This window comes from Heterocephalus glaber, unplaced genomic scaffold, assembly GCF_053883595.1.
Source record: "Heterocephalus glaber isolate CG9 unplaced genomic scaffold, H.glaber_assembly_v1.0 deba00000331, whole genome shotgun sequence".
Lineage (NCBI taxonomy): Eukaryota > Metazoa > Chordata > Mammalia > Rodentia > Bathyergidae > Heterocephalus > Heterocephalus glaber.
In genome coordinates, this window is record NW_028258142.1 from 22,858,029 (window position 1) to 22,874,884 (window position 16,856).

The 16,856-nt window shown below is 41.0% G+C and overlaps 1 protein-coding gene across 1 annotated transcript in view; it reads right to left on the reverse strand.

The window, feature by feature from the left end:
* Positions 1-16,856, reverse strand: part of LOC101712794 (O-acyltransferase like protein-like) — a 62,339-nt gene that overhangs the window by 39,962 nt on the left and 5,521 nt on the right. The window contains exons 2-3 of the mRNA XM_004858465.4: positions 2,340-2,479; positions 723-801 (exon numbers count right to left, since the gene is read on the reverse strand). Coding sequence (XP_004858522.4) covers positions 723-801; positions 2,340-2,479 — 219 coding nt within the window. The remainder of the gene's footprint in view (positions 1-722; positions 802-2,339; positions 2,480-16,856) is intronic.

Genomic DNA, 16,856 nt, shown 5'->3' on the forward strand with positions numbered 1-16,856 from the left:
AGAGAATAAATGTAAAAGACACTGGCAGCAGAAAGTTTTGGCTTTAAGGTTCTTGTGTGGAATATTTTGAAAGACTTAGAGGAAATCAAATCCATTTCTATGTGGACTAAAATATATTCCTTCTACATGGCTAAGGTTAGAAGTGATTATACAGTTAGAGCCAGCTGAGCTTCAGAGCCACCCATACTTCACAGAAGAGGCTGAAGCTTGGGGAGATTAAGTGATTTGCCCAAGCTCACACAGCTGGGAAGTGACAACCAGGACTGAATGTGAGGCTCTTAGCACTAATCCGTGACAACACATTGGCCTAGACAGTCCTACTTCAGAATGGCCTCTGGGTCCAGCCAGTGCCAAACACATGGGCCGGGGCAGAGAACATGCACAACATGGAAACTGGACATCACCCACCTCCGGTCTCCAGGCTAACCAGGCAGCTGTGGGTGAGGGAAGACTGTTCAACTTTACATCTTAATTACATAAAGATTCAGCTCCTATCTCCTCATTATGGTCTTTCTCTTCCCTTCCTACCTACTCAGTTGCTATGCCAATTGAACCTCTGTTCCCAAGCCCCCCAGGATTCCATTATTCTCAGGTTAGTGGACTGATGAGGATGAAAATTTGGTTCAATCCTGAAAGAACTGCCTTTGTTGGCTGTAAGGAGTTGGGGTTTTTCAAACTTTATACCGAGGAAATGGTTTCACTGTGTATTCCTTTGTACCTACCCAGCTGAGACATCATAGTCACATCCTCTTCGGTACAAGAATCAGGGATACATACGCCCACACTGTAATCAGCTCCATCCTGGGAAACACAATGCCACAGTGCTTTTTAATTTTAGTGTTCATAGCACATATGCATAATCATTTCTAAGTAAGTCTGCTGCTGTGCTACTCATACATTAAGCAGATTGAGAGAGGGAATGGTGTTGAAAGAAGAAAAAGTTTCTAACTTCCTAAGACATGGCTTTTCCATTACAGGGTGAATTTCAAGACATTAGATACACTTATATTTAAATTAAAATATGCCCCCAGGTTCAATGTAGCTGATTAAGAAGCAGTGACTGGTTTTGTGTAATCTGTCCCACTGAATCTCTGTTCCAGATGAGAGGTCATTAACAGATGATTCCACTATGATTTTTACCAATTGCCAAGTTGTCATTTCTGGATAGCAGGCTACGATGTATCGAGTAAAGATTTTATTAATAAATCAAGCCAATAATTAGAATGTCTGTCTCAATAAACAGAAGATCAAATTGTAAATAAAATTTCTGGGCTATTTCTTATAAATTCATAACTTACATGATTGTGTAAACCTGACCTTTTGCTCTGATATCAAAACCATTAATCTGCTTTGAAAGTGATATTAGTATACACTGATTAAACCCTCAAGCAATCAGTATCCCAATCCTCAATAAAACAAAGGAGGCTGAGCGATAATCTCCCTGCGTCCATGGTTTACCATCGTAAGCGTTTTTAGCATTAATTCACAAAGCTTGCATTTCTTATTTCAGACAATAGTTTTTAGCCAACTAGTAATGTAATTTCCTTTTACTATTGTGTTATAAACATAAAATTTATCCTATATTTAATAAGAGACTGTGCTATTCCTGTGGTTTCTTTCTCCCCTGAGCAGTAAAAGGATTAACGTGCTTTGAAGATAGTGAGCTCGAAACATAGGTCAACTGATTTAGGAATGGATTTATAAAGTCATGGTCCAACTGCTAGAATAATCCCAAATTTGTGTTTAGGGCTCTGTTTCTTGGAAAAGGTTAGTGGGAAGTCCATCCTCCATCTGGTATTCCAAAAATTGATGGGAAGTCAGGAGCTGGTGCTCAGGAACTGTGTTCAAAGCTCCTTCCCTTGATCAGCATGGTACCGACCAATGATGAGGCTCCTGATGGCAAGGATACAGAGTAGGGATTTGTTAGGAAGCATGGTGAGAGCCCTCAATACCCCAAGAACAAGAGAGTCCTTGCTGGATCCCATCAGTGACTGTGCCTGGAGGGAGCTGCCAACCAAACCAATGAACACGCACAGGATTCTTGCTAGTGAAGGTGCTAGCCAGGACTTGAAGTTGGGTTCCCCATAAAGGTCATCCAGAAGTCTTGCCCCATACTGTGTGTTTTGTGGACAAGTCCCTCATATAACATCCAGCACTCAGAATAGGCTAAGCCAGTTTCTACCAACTATTAAAATTTAGCTTTATCTTTTTGCAAAACATTGTAATATTTTTTGTGTTCTTAACTACAAAAAGCAATTGTATTGTGGAGTTGTAATGAGTCCCATATCATGACATTCACTTGTTCTTCAAAAGCAATTGCACAGGACCCCCATGCTCACCTGAAGTATATGAAGCTTGCAATACTGCCCTCGGAAGCTTCTAGTGGGGCTGTGGGCGGAGAGGCACTCGCTGTAAGATCCCAGCCTGTCCAGGTTGCCATTAAGAATGTTGCTCCCAAGCTTCCCCACAGAGTCATACACTGAATTTCAAAGGAAAAGAAGCTTGCAAAATTAGCTTCCTGTATCACTTTCAAATAAAGTTACAGGAACTTGGCTCTACCTTCCAACCCTATAAGCTTAGATAATTGAAAAAAGAAGAGAGACAGATTTATTCAGATGCCACTCTTTGGCATCTCACTCATCACCAGGAGAGAACAATGAGGTACACACTGTTACACGATCTGTTAGCAGTTGCTGAAAAAGATGAAGAGTTGGTATTTTATTTATTAAAAATAAATGCTTTCTGGGGAGTGAGAAGATGTAACTAAACTTTGTTAGCTTTTTATTTTCTCTCCTTGTACAAAACCCATAATTTATCCAGTTTTGTGGGACCTTACTTTGTAGAAAGTTAATTTTTTTTAACTTTAGGAGAAGAAAAAGTGATCAAGCCACAGTTAGTGGCATTCTCAACCCCATCCTACAAAGTCCCTCTTTGTTTGTTTGTGCTTATTTATGTCTTTCTTTTCTTTGTTTTAAAATTCATTTTCTTTCCTATTTCTTCATCTCTTCCTATCCCTTCATCAGATTCCCCCCAATCTTACAGGTTTGATGTATATCCTCTTGTTTGTGGATGTGTATAGGTTGTGTGAATACTTTTTTGTTTCTTATCTCTTGTTTCTACATCTATCACTGAGGGCTACATTCTTACTATATCATGATGTTACTGTGCACATCTAGTCCGGGCCTTCTAACTGCTATATAATAATCCATCACTAACTTTGATCTAGCTATTCCCCAGGTGATGGACACATATTGTAGATGCCCTCGATCTATGCAAACACATGGTGATAAATTTCTTATACTTGGCCCTTCCCAGAGCAATGTAATATTGAGCTCAGCTATATGAGTGGAACCACAGGATCAGAAGACACACACGTACTTAGTCTTTGTGAACCCTGCCAGAATACTGGCCAGAGTCACTGCCCAGTCTACATTCCTCAGAGATGCTGGGTGATTGTTTTTTCTTTATACTGCTCAGCTTTCTTTTATGTGGCAGCTAATGGATATAAAATGGTATCTAACTATTGGCTTGCTTACCATTTGTCTAATTACAAATGAGTCTGGATATTTTCATTAGCTGTTTAGATTTTTCTTTTCAGAACCTATTTGCATCCTTTGCCCAGTTTTTATGGATTTTTTCTTTTTCATTTCCAAGAACTGCTTATGATTCTGTATGTTGATCCTGGACTATCTGAATCATTAAAAATATCTACTCTAAGTTATCTGTCAGTTAACTTTAGCTATAATGTTCTCCAGTGAACAGAAATTCATATTTTTGGTATAATAAAATCTGTCAATATTTTGCTTATTGTCTATGTTATTGGTCCTTTGTTAAGAAATTCTTCCCCATCTGTAGGACAGTAAGAGACTTTTCTAATATTATTTCCTACTATCTTTATATTTTTGTCTCTCATACTTAGGTCTTTAATTCATCTGCATCACTTTTTTGAGGGGGGGGTACTGGAATCAAACTCAGGACCTTGTGCTTTTGAGGCAGGCATGGCACCACTAAGCTAAATCCCCAGCCCTGCAAATCTTCCTTTCCATCCTTATGATTTTTCATTTTTGCCTTGATAAACTTAAAACAGATTACATAACACAATTAATTCCTGGAGTGTATACTTGGTTATTTTCCTTGGTGTTTTATTTTCAATTACATCTTCTAACTGATTTGTTGATAAGGTTTTTTGCAATTGATTTTTATAACTTCTTCTAGAATCTGGTAAATTTGCTAAATTTCCTGATTAGTTCTGCAGTTTTATTTTCTCCTCCCTAATCTTTATATCACTATTTTTTCCTTTTCTAGTTTTATTTTTTGTTTTTTGTTTATTTTTTGTTTTTTGAGACAGGGTCTCACTATGTGTCCCAGACTGGCCTCAAACTTGAGGCAATCTTCCTCCTCATACTTTTTAATCCCTGAGTTCTGGGATTACAAAAGTGTGCCACCATGCCCATTTCTAGTTTTGGAATCAAAGTAATAATCAAATTTATAAAATGAGTTTGGGCAAGTTTCACACTTTTATTTTGTGGGAAAATGTAATTATTACTGATTGCCAGGGGTTAGTGACAGTGGGGGGTAGAAAGTATGTGGCTATAAAGATTTAACACGACTTTTGTGGTAATAGAATTGTTTCTTTTTCTTTCTTTCTTTCTTTCTTTTTTTTTTTTTTGCAGTACTGGGTATTAAACTCAGGGCCTTCACACTGAACTACATCCCTACCCCCTTTTTTGGTATTGGGGATTCCCTTTTTATTTGAGACAGGGTCTGGCTAAGTTGCCCTGGCTACACTTAAACTTGTGATCCTCCTGGCTCAACCTCCTAAGTGCTGAGGTTAAAGGCATGCACTGCCACATCTGGCATAGTTCCATATCTCTATTGGCACTGGCTTACACAAATATACACATACAGGCTATAATAACATAGAACTCTAGATACAGATTACAATGTCAGTTTCCAAATATTGTACTATAATTATGTTAGACACGATTGAGGAAAAGTAGATGAAGATACACAGAACCCCTCTTGTTGTGTGTTGTCATAGATTCTGTATTTGTCTAGTTGCCATCCATGCATCACAGAATCAGTTGTATTAACAATATTTTCTTATTTTCTGTATTTTTGTCCCCTGACATACCTTGTTGTCTGGGGAGAGACTCAGCCAGGCAATTTTTACAAATGGCATAGTCTCACCCCAGGAGCTTTCCTTTGATATGTAAACAAATCAATCCAAACCCCACAGTCCCAACCATGTCCTGATTAAACTCTCATGCACCACACCAATGTTCCTCAGCTCTACATCGTGCCAGGGCCAGTTGCCAGGCAACTAGAAGCCACCCTTGCTACCCAGAGCCCACTAGCATTACCCAAATTAGCCAGCTCTAAGCTGTTTACCCTCGCTGTTCTGTCTTCTCCACAGAAACCTCAATACGGTGAGCAGCCCAAGCTTTTCCCTTGATCCTCCTGCCTCTTGCCTAGCCCTGCAGGTCCCTAAGTGGCCCTGTGTGGCATGGCTTGTCCCCTCCTCACAGGAAATGGAAGTGATAAAAATTTCCTTTCTTGTTTTTGTTGTTGTTGTTTTGTTTTGTGTTTCACTGAGACAGGGTCTCACTCTGTAGTTCTGACTGGCCTTGAACTCACTATAGCCCAGGCTGGCTTCAAACTTGCAGTAATCCTCCTGCCTCAGCCTCCTGAGTGCTGGGAAGAGAGGTGTGCACCACCATGCCTAGCTCAAAAATCTTTCAATGGCATCTGCCTCTCCATGTGCTCAGTTACCTCCATAAATTAAACTCCCTTGAAGACAAGTGATATACCTCCAAATTATTTTTGCATCTGCCTGCAAATCAGTAATTATTTTAAAGTTTTATAAAAATAAAGTGAGCTGGGAAGATTTCACGCTTTTGAAGTTTCCTGGAATAACTGGTATTATTCTAGATTACAAGGGAGTAGAACTCAACTGTTCCAACTACTGGTTTGTACTTTACTGAGAAAGAGGAAGGTCTTTAATTACTATTTAAGTTTATACTTAATAATCTTCCATTTTTCTATTTCTTTTTTAACACATTTTAAAAATATTTTTTCAAAAATGTATCCCTTGGGCTGGGGATTTAGCTCAGTGGTTTCGCCACCTGCTGCGTAAGCACAAGGACCAGAGTTCGATCCCCGTTACCAAAAAACGAAAAACAAAAACATATCCCTTTTGTTTTGGTTTCCAAAGCCAAGATGTCTTAGTTACTTTTTCTCATTGCTGAGACAAAATACCCAACACCCAAAGTTAAGTTAAAGGAGGATAGGTTATTTGGCTCACAGTTTGCAGTGGTTTTAGTTCATAGTCAGCTAGCTTCAAGGCAGGGTGGCATGGCAGAGGGGCATCACAGAGGATAAATAGTCCATGGCACAGCAGGAAAGGCAGAAGGCAGTAGGAAACAAGGAAACAAACATACCAGCTTCTTTCTGTACCTTTTACATTCTGTCTAGGCTACCCACCCAGTGGGTAGTATTCACTCAGAACTATGCCAAAGCGATCAGTGGATTAATTTAGTAAACACACACCCTTAATTCCAGCATCAAACTCCAGATCCAGCTACCTTGGAAAAGCCCCACCTAGGACCACATGAGCCTTTGTGGGGACATCTAGACATAAACCATAACACAAGACTTTGCTGTACCTATACGTACGTCTAGTTTTTACTTTTTGTGTCTTTTCTCGTTTATCTGCCTTCAGTCTTGCCTGAGGTCTCTCCAACAACAACTTTCAGTTTTTCTTATCTTGGTTTTCTTTAACTTTTTCTTTTCTTTTCTTTTTTAATGCTTTCCATCCTGTTTTATTATGTCCTTACTGTTTCCTTGACATCTATCTGTTTCTCTTTTTAAATTCATTGATTTGAGCACTACCACAAGTGTTTTCAATCTTTCTTGCATCCTGTCACATATTTGAACACCATCAATTCTAAGTCCTGCTTTACCTGCATCTCTTATGTTTTCATTGTCATTCAGTTCTAACTCCGTGTATGTTTACTTTTACTTTTCCAGTATCATCTTTTGAACACAAAGGTTGTATGGTTAATGTGATACTCAGCTTCCATATATATGTATAGGATTCTGCTTTTAGCTTTCCTTGTCATTTTGAAGTCTGGTGTTCATCTGATTACCTCTCTCTGGGTGGAGGGGGAGGTTTAGAATTTCCTCATTGCATTTAATGTTCTTATTTTCAGTCTGTCCTGATAGGTACAAATTCGGGTGTAAATTTTCTTTATTTGACTTAGCATTCTGTAAATGCTTTCAATCTGACATCTTTTGTCCTCCTTTAATTCTGGAGAAAGAATGGTCATTATTTGTTCAAATAGATTCGTCCTTTTGTTTGCTTTGTTATATTTTTCCTTCTGGTTCCTATTATCCAACCATGGCACTTTAGTCTATATCTCTAGTGTTTGTTTTCAACTGTCTCTTTATTCTTCCCTACTATATCTGAGAACATGCTCAAACTGAACCAAGTTTTCCTGGCCTCTGCCCATGATATTATTTATTCCATTAACTGCATTTTATCTAAACTGTAATACCTGTACTATCTTTAATATTTAATAGTTTCTGTAGACTTTTTACGATTGCTTCTTCATGCTTTGTATTACCAATATTCTCTTATCTCTTTGATCACATTTATTGTGCTTACTTTAATTTGTCGATGACCCATCTCTCTCTGCATTTCTGCTTCTCATCGTACCTATTTTACTCAATTTGCTGCCATATCTTTACCTGTTTGATCCTCAGTGGTTTTAGTGTTGTGGCTCATGCACTCTTATTCCCTGCCTGGCGAAGTGTGCTGAGGGAAGTGTAGGAGCCCAGACCACAGTGTGTGTCCTTCAGGGATTTAAGGAGTGTGCAGAAGAGACTGGGAGATTCTGGCAGAAAGCCCAGCCCCACACAATCACTGGTGACCCCATTTGCTGCTCTTCTGGGCAACTCTCTGAGGCAGGATTTTCTCTCAAATTATTTGAAAGAAGTGGCACCAAGAAGACAGTCTACTGACACTGACCAACCAGCCCTGAGGGCAGAGAGCAGAGGAGCAAATGGTTGGATGTTGGATCCCCAGGACCCTGCTCAACCCTCATTGCTTGGCTGGGGAAGGAGGGGTTCGGCCCTGTGGTGAGCACCTCTGCCTGGGGCTGTCCTGGCTGTTGCAGGGGATTTCTTTCCAAGTGGCAATGGTGCCCTGTAGTATCCAAGGCCAGCTGGCATCAGGATCACACAGATTGCTGGGCCTCATCCCAAAGTTTCTAATTCAGTTGCTCAGGGGTGGGCTGAGAATTTGTATCTTACCAAGTTCTCGAGTGATGCTGCTCTTGTTGGTTGGAGACCACAGTTTGAGAACCATCATGTAGACAGTGACACGTGCAGGCACTTGCACCCATGTGTACATGCGTACATACTTGCACAGGTACACACACACACAGATCCCAGGCGACAGCCTCCAGGACCCCACAGGCTTCTCACAGTCCTGACATCTTTTCCCCATGGATGCTTCCCTTTTCCTTACTGACTCCAGGATTATTCTGACAAAGGAAAATGGTTTGCAAAAGGGAAAGTAGCTCTGGCTAATTCATTATTTTATCAATAATTTCTTTCTTGTGGGACCTGATTTGTCATTATTCTTAATTTCATCCAAACTAAAATGTCTTTGATATTGTGAATGAGAATAAGCTTTAAGAACACAGTAAACAGTATGCAGTTGGAGTTTCTTTTAAGCTTGTTGTACAGACATTCCTCATTTAATGACTGAGTTCTGGTCTTGCTACTAGGTTCTTAGATGGATTGGTCACTAAATGAGGAACCGTATAGTATGAAAGTAACAATTTTCAGAACAAAGAAATGCTCAAAGGAAGCTCCAACTTGATGATCTTGCTTTTATTTGTTTAACTCTTACATGCAGTACTATAATATATAACAGAACATAAAACTACAGCACTGTACTGTACCATACAGTACAATCAGCAAAAATTACAGGACTATATAAACAACAAGTACTGTACAAAATAAAGACATTGAGGTCTATAAACAAGATGTACAGATGTACAGAACTGTACAACAACAACAAAAAAAGACAGGTCATAAGTCCAAACAACATATCCTGGTTGTAAGTCTGAGCAGTCGTTAAACGGGTAGGTCGTTAAATGAGGAATATTTGCATATGATCTATCTGACTTTTTAAAAAACTTATGTGGCAAGACAGACACTGCCAGAACTCTGTGACAGCTAACATACCAGGCCTCGCTATGCCGGGCTTGATTTTAAGTATTTTCTGTGCCCTGCCTCAATGAATGCTCACGTAACTCTGTGAGATAAGTAACAATTTTAATCCCCATTTTGCATCTGTAAACACTGGGGCACAGGGAAGTCAAGTTACTCATCCAAGGTCATGTTAGTAAGTGGAAGAGTAAGGGAGAAGGGCATGTGAGAAAACCGAGTCACAGGGCTGGCAGGTAATGCTGACAACAATGTAAACCTGCATCTTTATTGTTTGTTTATTTGTTGATTCTTTTTTCCCCTTTCCCTTTAAACCATGAATTTATCTCTTTCTAAATGCTAGCAAAAATCAGAGCTATATATCCAAACTCAAAGATCAAAACTGGGTACTCAAATCCAGTTAATCTGCACCCATAACCTCTTACTCTCTAAACTACACCAAAAGGCCCTGTTTTGACCTATCAGTTTGGTAGACAGATCCTTATACATAACTAAAGTGCGCAGAGAAAAAGTCCCAAAGATAGTTTGTTAAAACTGCCCATTGTCTGTCTTCACAATCACGACTGAGTTCCTAAAAATCAAATTGAGAGAACTGCCTTTTGCTCACAAGTATGATTTTTTTTAAAGTCCTTTGTTATTTGGAAAATCTCCTGGCCATAAGTGGCCAAATGTTCTCTCGGCTGTTTGTAGCCAGCAGTTTTCTAACCTAAACTATGTCACAAAGACTCATGTGGCTTCTTCTCTTAAACTCTTCAAGGCACCATAAACAAAGTTAAAAGGTAAGGAGAAAGCAAATTTACCATATTTATAATATAAAGAGTTGCATTCAGGACATATACCTAACCCTTACAAATCAATCCTTTTAGAAAAGTTAATGAAACTGATTTAAAAGCTACAAAAGATATAAACAAGAAACTTCTGAAGATGGGGATCCAAATGACAGGAAAATAGAAGACAGCTGTTCAGGCCCACAAGTAAACAACAATTACACACCACAGTTCTATACCCATTGGATTGGTAAAAATTTAGAAAGCTGACGCAGTTAAGTGTAGGCAAGAATAGGAAGACGTGGTTCTCCTAATTTGGCTTCCTGGAAGCCATTCTCTCTCCTAACATAGCACGTAAGTTTTCTTGGGGAGAATTAATACTCCTCAACTGTGTGAAATCTTGACAAAAAGTCAATGTTCTCTCATTATAGAAGCTGATGTTTCCCCGAAGCAGCTGTTTCCAACTTGCCTTCTCCCTCACTGTAACATGAGGTCAACCCTCTCCCAGAATTTGAAAGCTGTGAGACAAGGGCCAGAGCCTAGCGTGGTGGCCGAGTACCTGCTGTTGGTCCACCGAGAGGCTGCAGAGTGGGTACTGGCATGGAGACTCTTCAGTCCTGACAGGTCCAGAGACCATGCCTCTGACCCCTCTCTCCATCCTTCGAGCTGCCCCATAGCCCACCAATAGATCCTCTTTTAATCAAAGTTGCCAGAATTGGTATGCGTAACTTAAACAAGGATTCCTCCCTGATATGCCCAGTCCTCAAAAATTCAGTATCTCAGAATCTGCCCCAGGGAAACACAGGTAGACACACTGCAAGATGCTCATAGCAGAAATGCTTGTAGTGGTCAAAAAATAGGACACAGACTATTAGGTTGAACTATATGAAAATAATATTTTCAGATCAAAACAAGTTTAATGTCAGCAATTTCAAATAGTTCAACCTAACGGGATAGCTTAATAAGCAGTGGGACTTTCATATTTCACAATACTATGCAAAGACAAAGAAGAGATAAACCTTACCATGTAGGAGAAAGTAAGTTTAAGAATAATACATGTTGGCACCTGAGAGCCCTGCAGCTTTTGTTAGTAAGGTTTTGTGGGAGATAGGCACACTCATTTGTTTTCTTATTGTCCCATCTGCTTTTGCACAAGTGGCTGAGCAATTACACCAGTGACTGTCTGGCCCTCAAAGCTGAGAATGTGTTTTATGTAGCCCTGTAGAGACAAATGTTGCAGACCTCTTATTTAGAGCTATGGTTCTCAGCCCTGACGAGTATTGGACTCATCTGAATTTTTCCCCCAGTACTGGAGACCAGACCCAGAGCCTTCTCACTAAGGTACCATCCCAGGTCTTTTTATATTTTATTTTGAGACAGAGTCTCACTAAGTCAATAAATTGCCCGGGCTGGGCTTAAATTTGTGATCCTCCTGCCCCAACCTCTCAGAGTGCTGGGATTAAAGCTCCATGCTCACAAAAGATAACTGGTCAAGGGTGGGGCTTGGGAATTGTTTTCCAGGTGATTTTCATGTATTTCCAGGTTTGAACTTTTCGATTAATTCCAGACACCTGAGTACATCTTAAAAGGCCCTTCAAGCCCCGACTTTCCCCTCCAGTCTCGCCCTCCCCATCCCCACCCCCTACTTCCTCTGCTTGGTTACAAGGACACAGCAGGCTGGCACTTGTCTGCCTTTCCGCCTGGGTTTTCCCTCGTTTTGTTTCCTGGCAAGTGCTGACTCATCCGTTACATCTAGTCAGAAGGATGTCCTCCCCAGGGAACAGTCCAGACTTGCTCAATGCTGCACCCTGAAAGGTATGTCACTGTGCGCCCGTCTGTCACCCATGAAGGTAGGGTCAGGCATACCACGTCTTAGTTACTTACTGTATTCCTCAGAGAAGGAGTTTGATGAACAGTTGCTGAATTGAGTTAAAATATGATCAAATTAGACTAAATGTCCTAAATCCAGTGTCACAAAGGTATTTTGAAGTCTTTCTGTGTCAGAAAAACAAGACAATCCCTGGGTGCATTATAAATAGCCTAGGGCCGGGGATTTAGCTCAGTGGTTCCACTGCCTGCCTCGCAAGCGCAAGGTTCAGAGTTCGATCCCCAGTACCAAAAAGAAACAAACAAATAAATAGCCTAGTAATTTTCAAGTTATCTTCTGAGTCACTGTCTGGGTATTCCAAACTATAGCCTAAAGTTTAAGGGTCTGGGACTGTAACAGTTAAAGGGGACAGAAACAAAGAGGTGTCAACATTGAGCTTGTCTTTCTCCTTGGATAAAACTCTGAAGGGCACTTAGTAGAAAGGTATCCAGTTCTTCTTTTAAAAAGATTAAATTCTAGTTCTCTTTCCAAATAGTATTTTACTTCAAAAAACTGGTTGCATTTATAACTTTCTTACTGAGTTTATTTTGTGTGCTACACAAGTTGTAAATTGCATTTATTTTTGATTATGAGTTCGAGTGGACAAACTGCCCCTCTCCAGTCTCATCCCCTACTAGTTACTGCCAAGAACACAAGATATTCCAGGGCATGAGCAACATCCAAATCAAAATGCATTGTGATTGTCATGGTGGGGGGAGAGAATAAACTAATGACTAATTGCACCTGCTACTTCAAATCACGCAGCAGTTGTTCCAAGTTTTCATTTTCAAAAGATGAAAAAGAACTTGTTTTAATTTTGCTTGGTTAATTGGCAGACAGATCTATCTCACATGGTGACAATGATATATGGATATTAAAATGTACAGTTGATTAATTTCCGGGTTTGAATGGAGAAAAGACCTCGGTCAACTGTCTTAAATTTGAAAATGTGACTGGGGATTGGCTATGCTTCAGTGGTAGAGTGCTTGCCTAGCATGTACAGGGCCCTGGATTTGAGCCCCAGCTCTGGGGGGAAAAAGATGGACTTACATTATTAAGTTAAAGACAGAAGCTATTACAGTGCTAGGCCAGAAACAAAGCCTAAAAGACACTATCATTTTCAGCATTAACAACAAATATTTATTAAGTATCCACCAGATTTTGTTTTGTTCCACGGGAGACTTTTTAAAACTAGAATCTGATGATCATTGCCCTGTTGTTGATGCCTCAGGACACACATGGTAAATTCTGACACTCTGGTGCCAGGGATCTCCTTGGGGTGACAAAGAGATCTGAATATGCTCTTAATTTCATTTCCAAGTTTCTGAAGCAGGCTCTTTGCAGACACCTCCTGGTAGTGCCCTTTGTGTCTGCTCAACTATTAATCTTAGACTTACAGAGAAGAATAGCATGTGTATTTGTTTTCTATGGCTACTATAAAAGATTCCCACAATCTTGGTGACTTAAAAAAAATAAAGATTTGTTTTCTCACAGTTCTAGAGGCCAGGAGTCCAACATCTGTCTATCACTGGGACAAAATCAAGGTGTCACCAGGGCTGTGCTCATTCTGGAGGCTCAAGGGGAGAATTCGTTCTTTGCTCCTTCCACCTTCTGGCAACTGCTGGCCTCCTCGGCTTGTGGCCACATGAATCTCTGTGGTCACATCACCTTCTGTGTTGGTATGTGTGACACATTTCCTTCTGCCTCACTCTTTTAAAGGTACATATGGTTGCATATAGGGCCCACCTAGATAATCGTTTCCTCATTTTAAGATCCTTAATCATATTTTGCAAAGATGCCGTTTCCATATCAGGTGAAATAAACAGGTTCCAGAAATTAGGACATAGCTATCTTTTGGGAGGGTGTCTATGGCAACATGAATGTTTGATAGCTAACAAACCCAGAAATCTCCATGGAGTGTACATATCACCCTCTCTCTAATATTCAACTTTCTTGGTCTCAGCATCTTTTGTTTCCCAGGGTCCAGCCCTGTAGAGGTGCTGGCCCTCAGAACAGTGCCCTTCAGGCTGACAGCTGGCTGGGAAAGCGGCCATGTGTCCAGAGACTGAAGTCAACTAGATGATCCGTCCACTGCTGGTGACAGAAACAAAGGCAAGGGCAAGGACCAATGACTGGCACCCACCCATGCGGTGTCTTCCTGCCAACTGCCTCCTCTGACGAGTGTCAGCTGTGGGCCTTGGCTTCCAAGAGAAAAGATGAGGCACAGAGACAGCATAAAGAATTGTCTCTTCAGGAGAGAAAAGATGAAATCAAAGAGGTATGCTCGGGGCAGGAAGTGCAGCATCCTGACCTTCAGAGTGGACTCAGGGACTTGCTCCAGGGACATAAAGGGTTAAGGAAGTTTGAGAGCAAACCTGGCCTGGGGGAAGATTTCAAGGATCTTATGAGCTGAGAGAAAACAGGAAATGAAAAGCTTTGCAGGCAGCTTGGGAACAGTGGCTGGCCTTCCTCCCTCATCCTTCTGTCTAGAGGAATAAAGTGCAGGAAAATGCAGAAATCATGTAAAGCCACAGGGCCACACTGGGCAGAGCAGAGGAATAATTCCATGTGTGCCACTGCCCCTGCAAAGCCTGTGCTGCAGACAGTGTCCGGAGTGAGTCACCTTGGGTTTTGAGAAACGGCTCTGTGAGTCTGCTGCATCTCCGGGAAAATGAGGCCCAGGCTCTCCCCAAGACCAGCTGGATGATTTTTTTTTCCTATTGCACATAATAAGGCATGCTTTTACTTCTAAAGAGTGTATTCGAGAGGCCACTGCACTCTATTTTCGTTTTCCAGAGCTGTGGAGCTAACAGAGCTCCACAAAGTGGTGACTTTAAAACAATAAAAATTTATTCTCTCCGTTCTGGAGACCAGAAGAGTGAAATCAAGGGGTTGGCAGGGTGGCCTCTTTTGGAGGTTGTGGGGGGAAGAGTGTGCTCCCCGCCTCTCTCCTGGCTCCTGCTGGCTGCCAGCAATCCTTGGCTTTCCTTTGCTTGCAGATGCAGTGCTCCAGTCTCTGCCTGCATTGTCACATGGCATTCTGCCTATGTGTCTCTGTCTGTGTCCAAATTTCCTCATTGAATGCCACTGATCATTGGATTAGGGCCTGCCCTAATCAAGTAGCAAACCTCATCTTAATTTGCTGTCTGCAGAGGCCCAAGTAAGTTTACATCCACAGGAACCAAGGATTAAGGTTCCAACATCTCCTCCTGAGGACAATTCAACCCCCTCTCCAAGTGGGTGGTATTAAAATTATACTGATATAAAGGACATGGGGCACACTGCATTAGTTCGCTAGAGGTGCCACAATGAAATGCCACACACTGGGTGCCTTAAACCCAGGAACTCATTGCCTCACAGACCTGGAGGCTGTTATGTCCAAGAACCGAGTGTGAGCCGTGCTTTCTTCTCAGGGCTCTCTCTTTGGCTTCCAGATGGCTGCCTCATTGCTGTGTGTCCCCACATGGTCTTTTCCTGGAAGCAGGTCTGTGTCCTAATCGCCTCTTTTATAAGGGTACCTGCCCTTGGATTAGGGCCCTCTCTACTCATCCTTTCAACTTAAATTATCTACCAGTGTCTGTCTGTCTGTATATCTCTCTGTCTATCTCTCTACCTATCATTGCTGGACATTGAACCCAGGGAGGGCCTTTGCACTAAGCTACAACCCCAGCCTCTCCTTTTATTTTTTATTTTGAGACAGAGTCTCATAAAATCACTAAATTATCCAGGCTGGGCTCACCCCTTCCAGAAGGCTGGGATTACAGGTATGTGCCACCACATCCAGTTTAATTATCTCTTTAAAGGTCCTATCTCCAAATGCTGAGGTACTGGTGTTAGGACTTATGGATTTGGAGGGAACACAATTCAATCCATAACACACACATAATACAAATAATAATGAAATCTACAATAATCCTTATGTGCAAATACCCAATTGACTCCCACAAAATACTTTCATTGGTTGTGTGTGTGTGTGTGTGTGTGTTTTGACTGAACTCTTGTATCTATAGCCAATCTGTGGTTTCAGTTGACAAATAAGTATAACCCTGATATAAATATTGGTGTTTCTGTTCGCCATAATGAGTAATACTAATGTGAAACAAGAAAGATGTATGTCAAAACTACAAGCACTGGTCCATGATATGAGAAACTTGTGCTGATCAGATGACAGTTTGAATACTGCAGAATATTTCCTCATCTTTTTTGTGGTATTGACAATGTGATGTCTACTGCTGTTACACAACTTTGTTCAACTTTCGTACCTCACAATGTCTCCAATTACTTAAATCTAAACAGTTGACAAAACAATGAACCCCACCTGCAGCAATTGCAAGATACTGACTCCACAGCTGACTACCAATTCCCACAGTGCTGCTCCCAACTTTGGAGTTGGGAGGCCAAGCACAATAGTGTAGCAGCAATTCCCACCATACAGAAGCAATAGGTGGAAATAGTTTCAAGAGCACAGGTAATAGGGGCCTGGGGAGGTAGCTCAGTGGAACAGCCTTTGCCTAGCTTGTGTGAAGCTCTGGATTTGATTACCAGCACAATCTTACAAACTGACTGTAGATAATGGTAACATATATTCAGATAGCCAGGAAATGATGAATTTTGACTATTACTTTTATTCTTAGCATAATTTAATTATAAATATATTTGATTTAACCCATAAAAATAACTGTTCAACAACCAGCTTGACAATTTAACAATTAACTCTCACAAGCCCGCACGGACCAGATGTAGCACACACCTGGGCCTAGGAATTGGCATTTTTTTAAAGCTGCTGTTGATTTTTCACAGTAGGGGAAACACAGCTGGCCATTTCACGGTGAGGAAACTGGTTGAACAAAGTGAAATGGCCTGGGAGAAATCACGTAACTCTACTGCCAATCTAGCACAATTTCTGTGGCTCAAGAGCTTAACCGCTGGTCTCCAAACCTAGCTTATAAGAAAAATTAAGATGAGGAAAGGAACACAGAACCTGG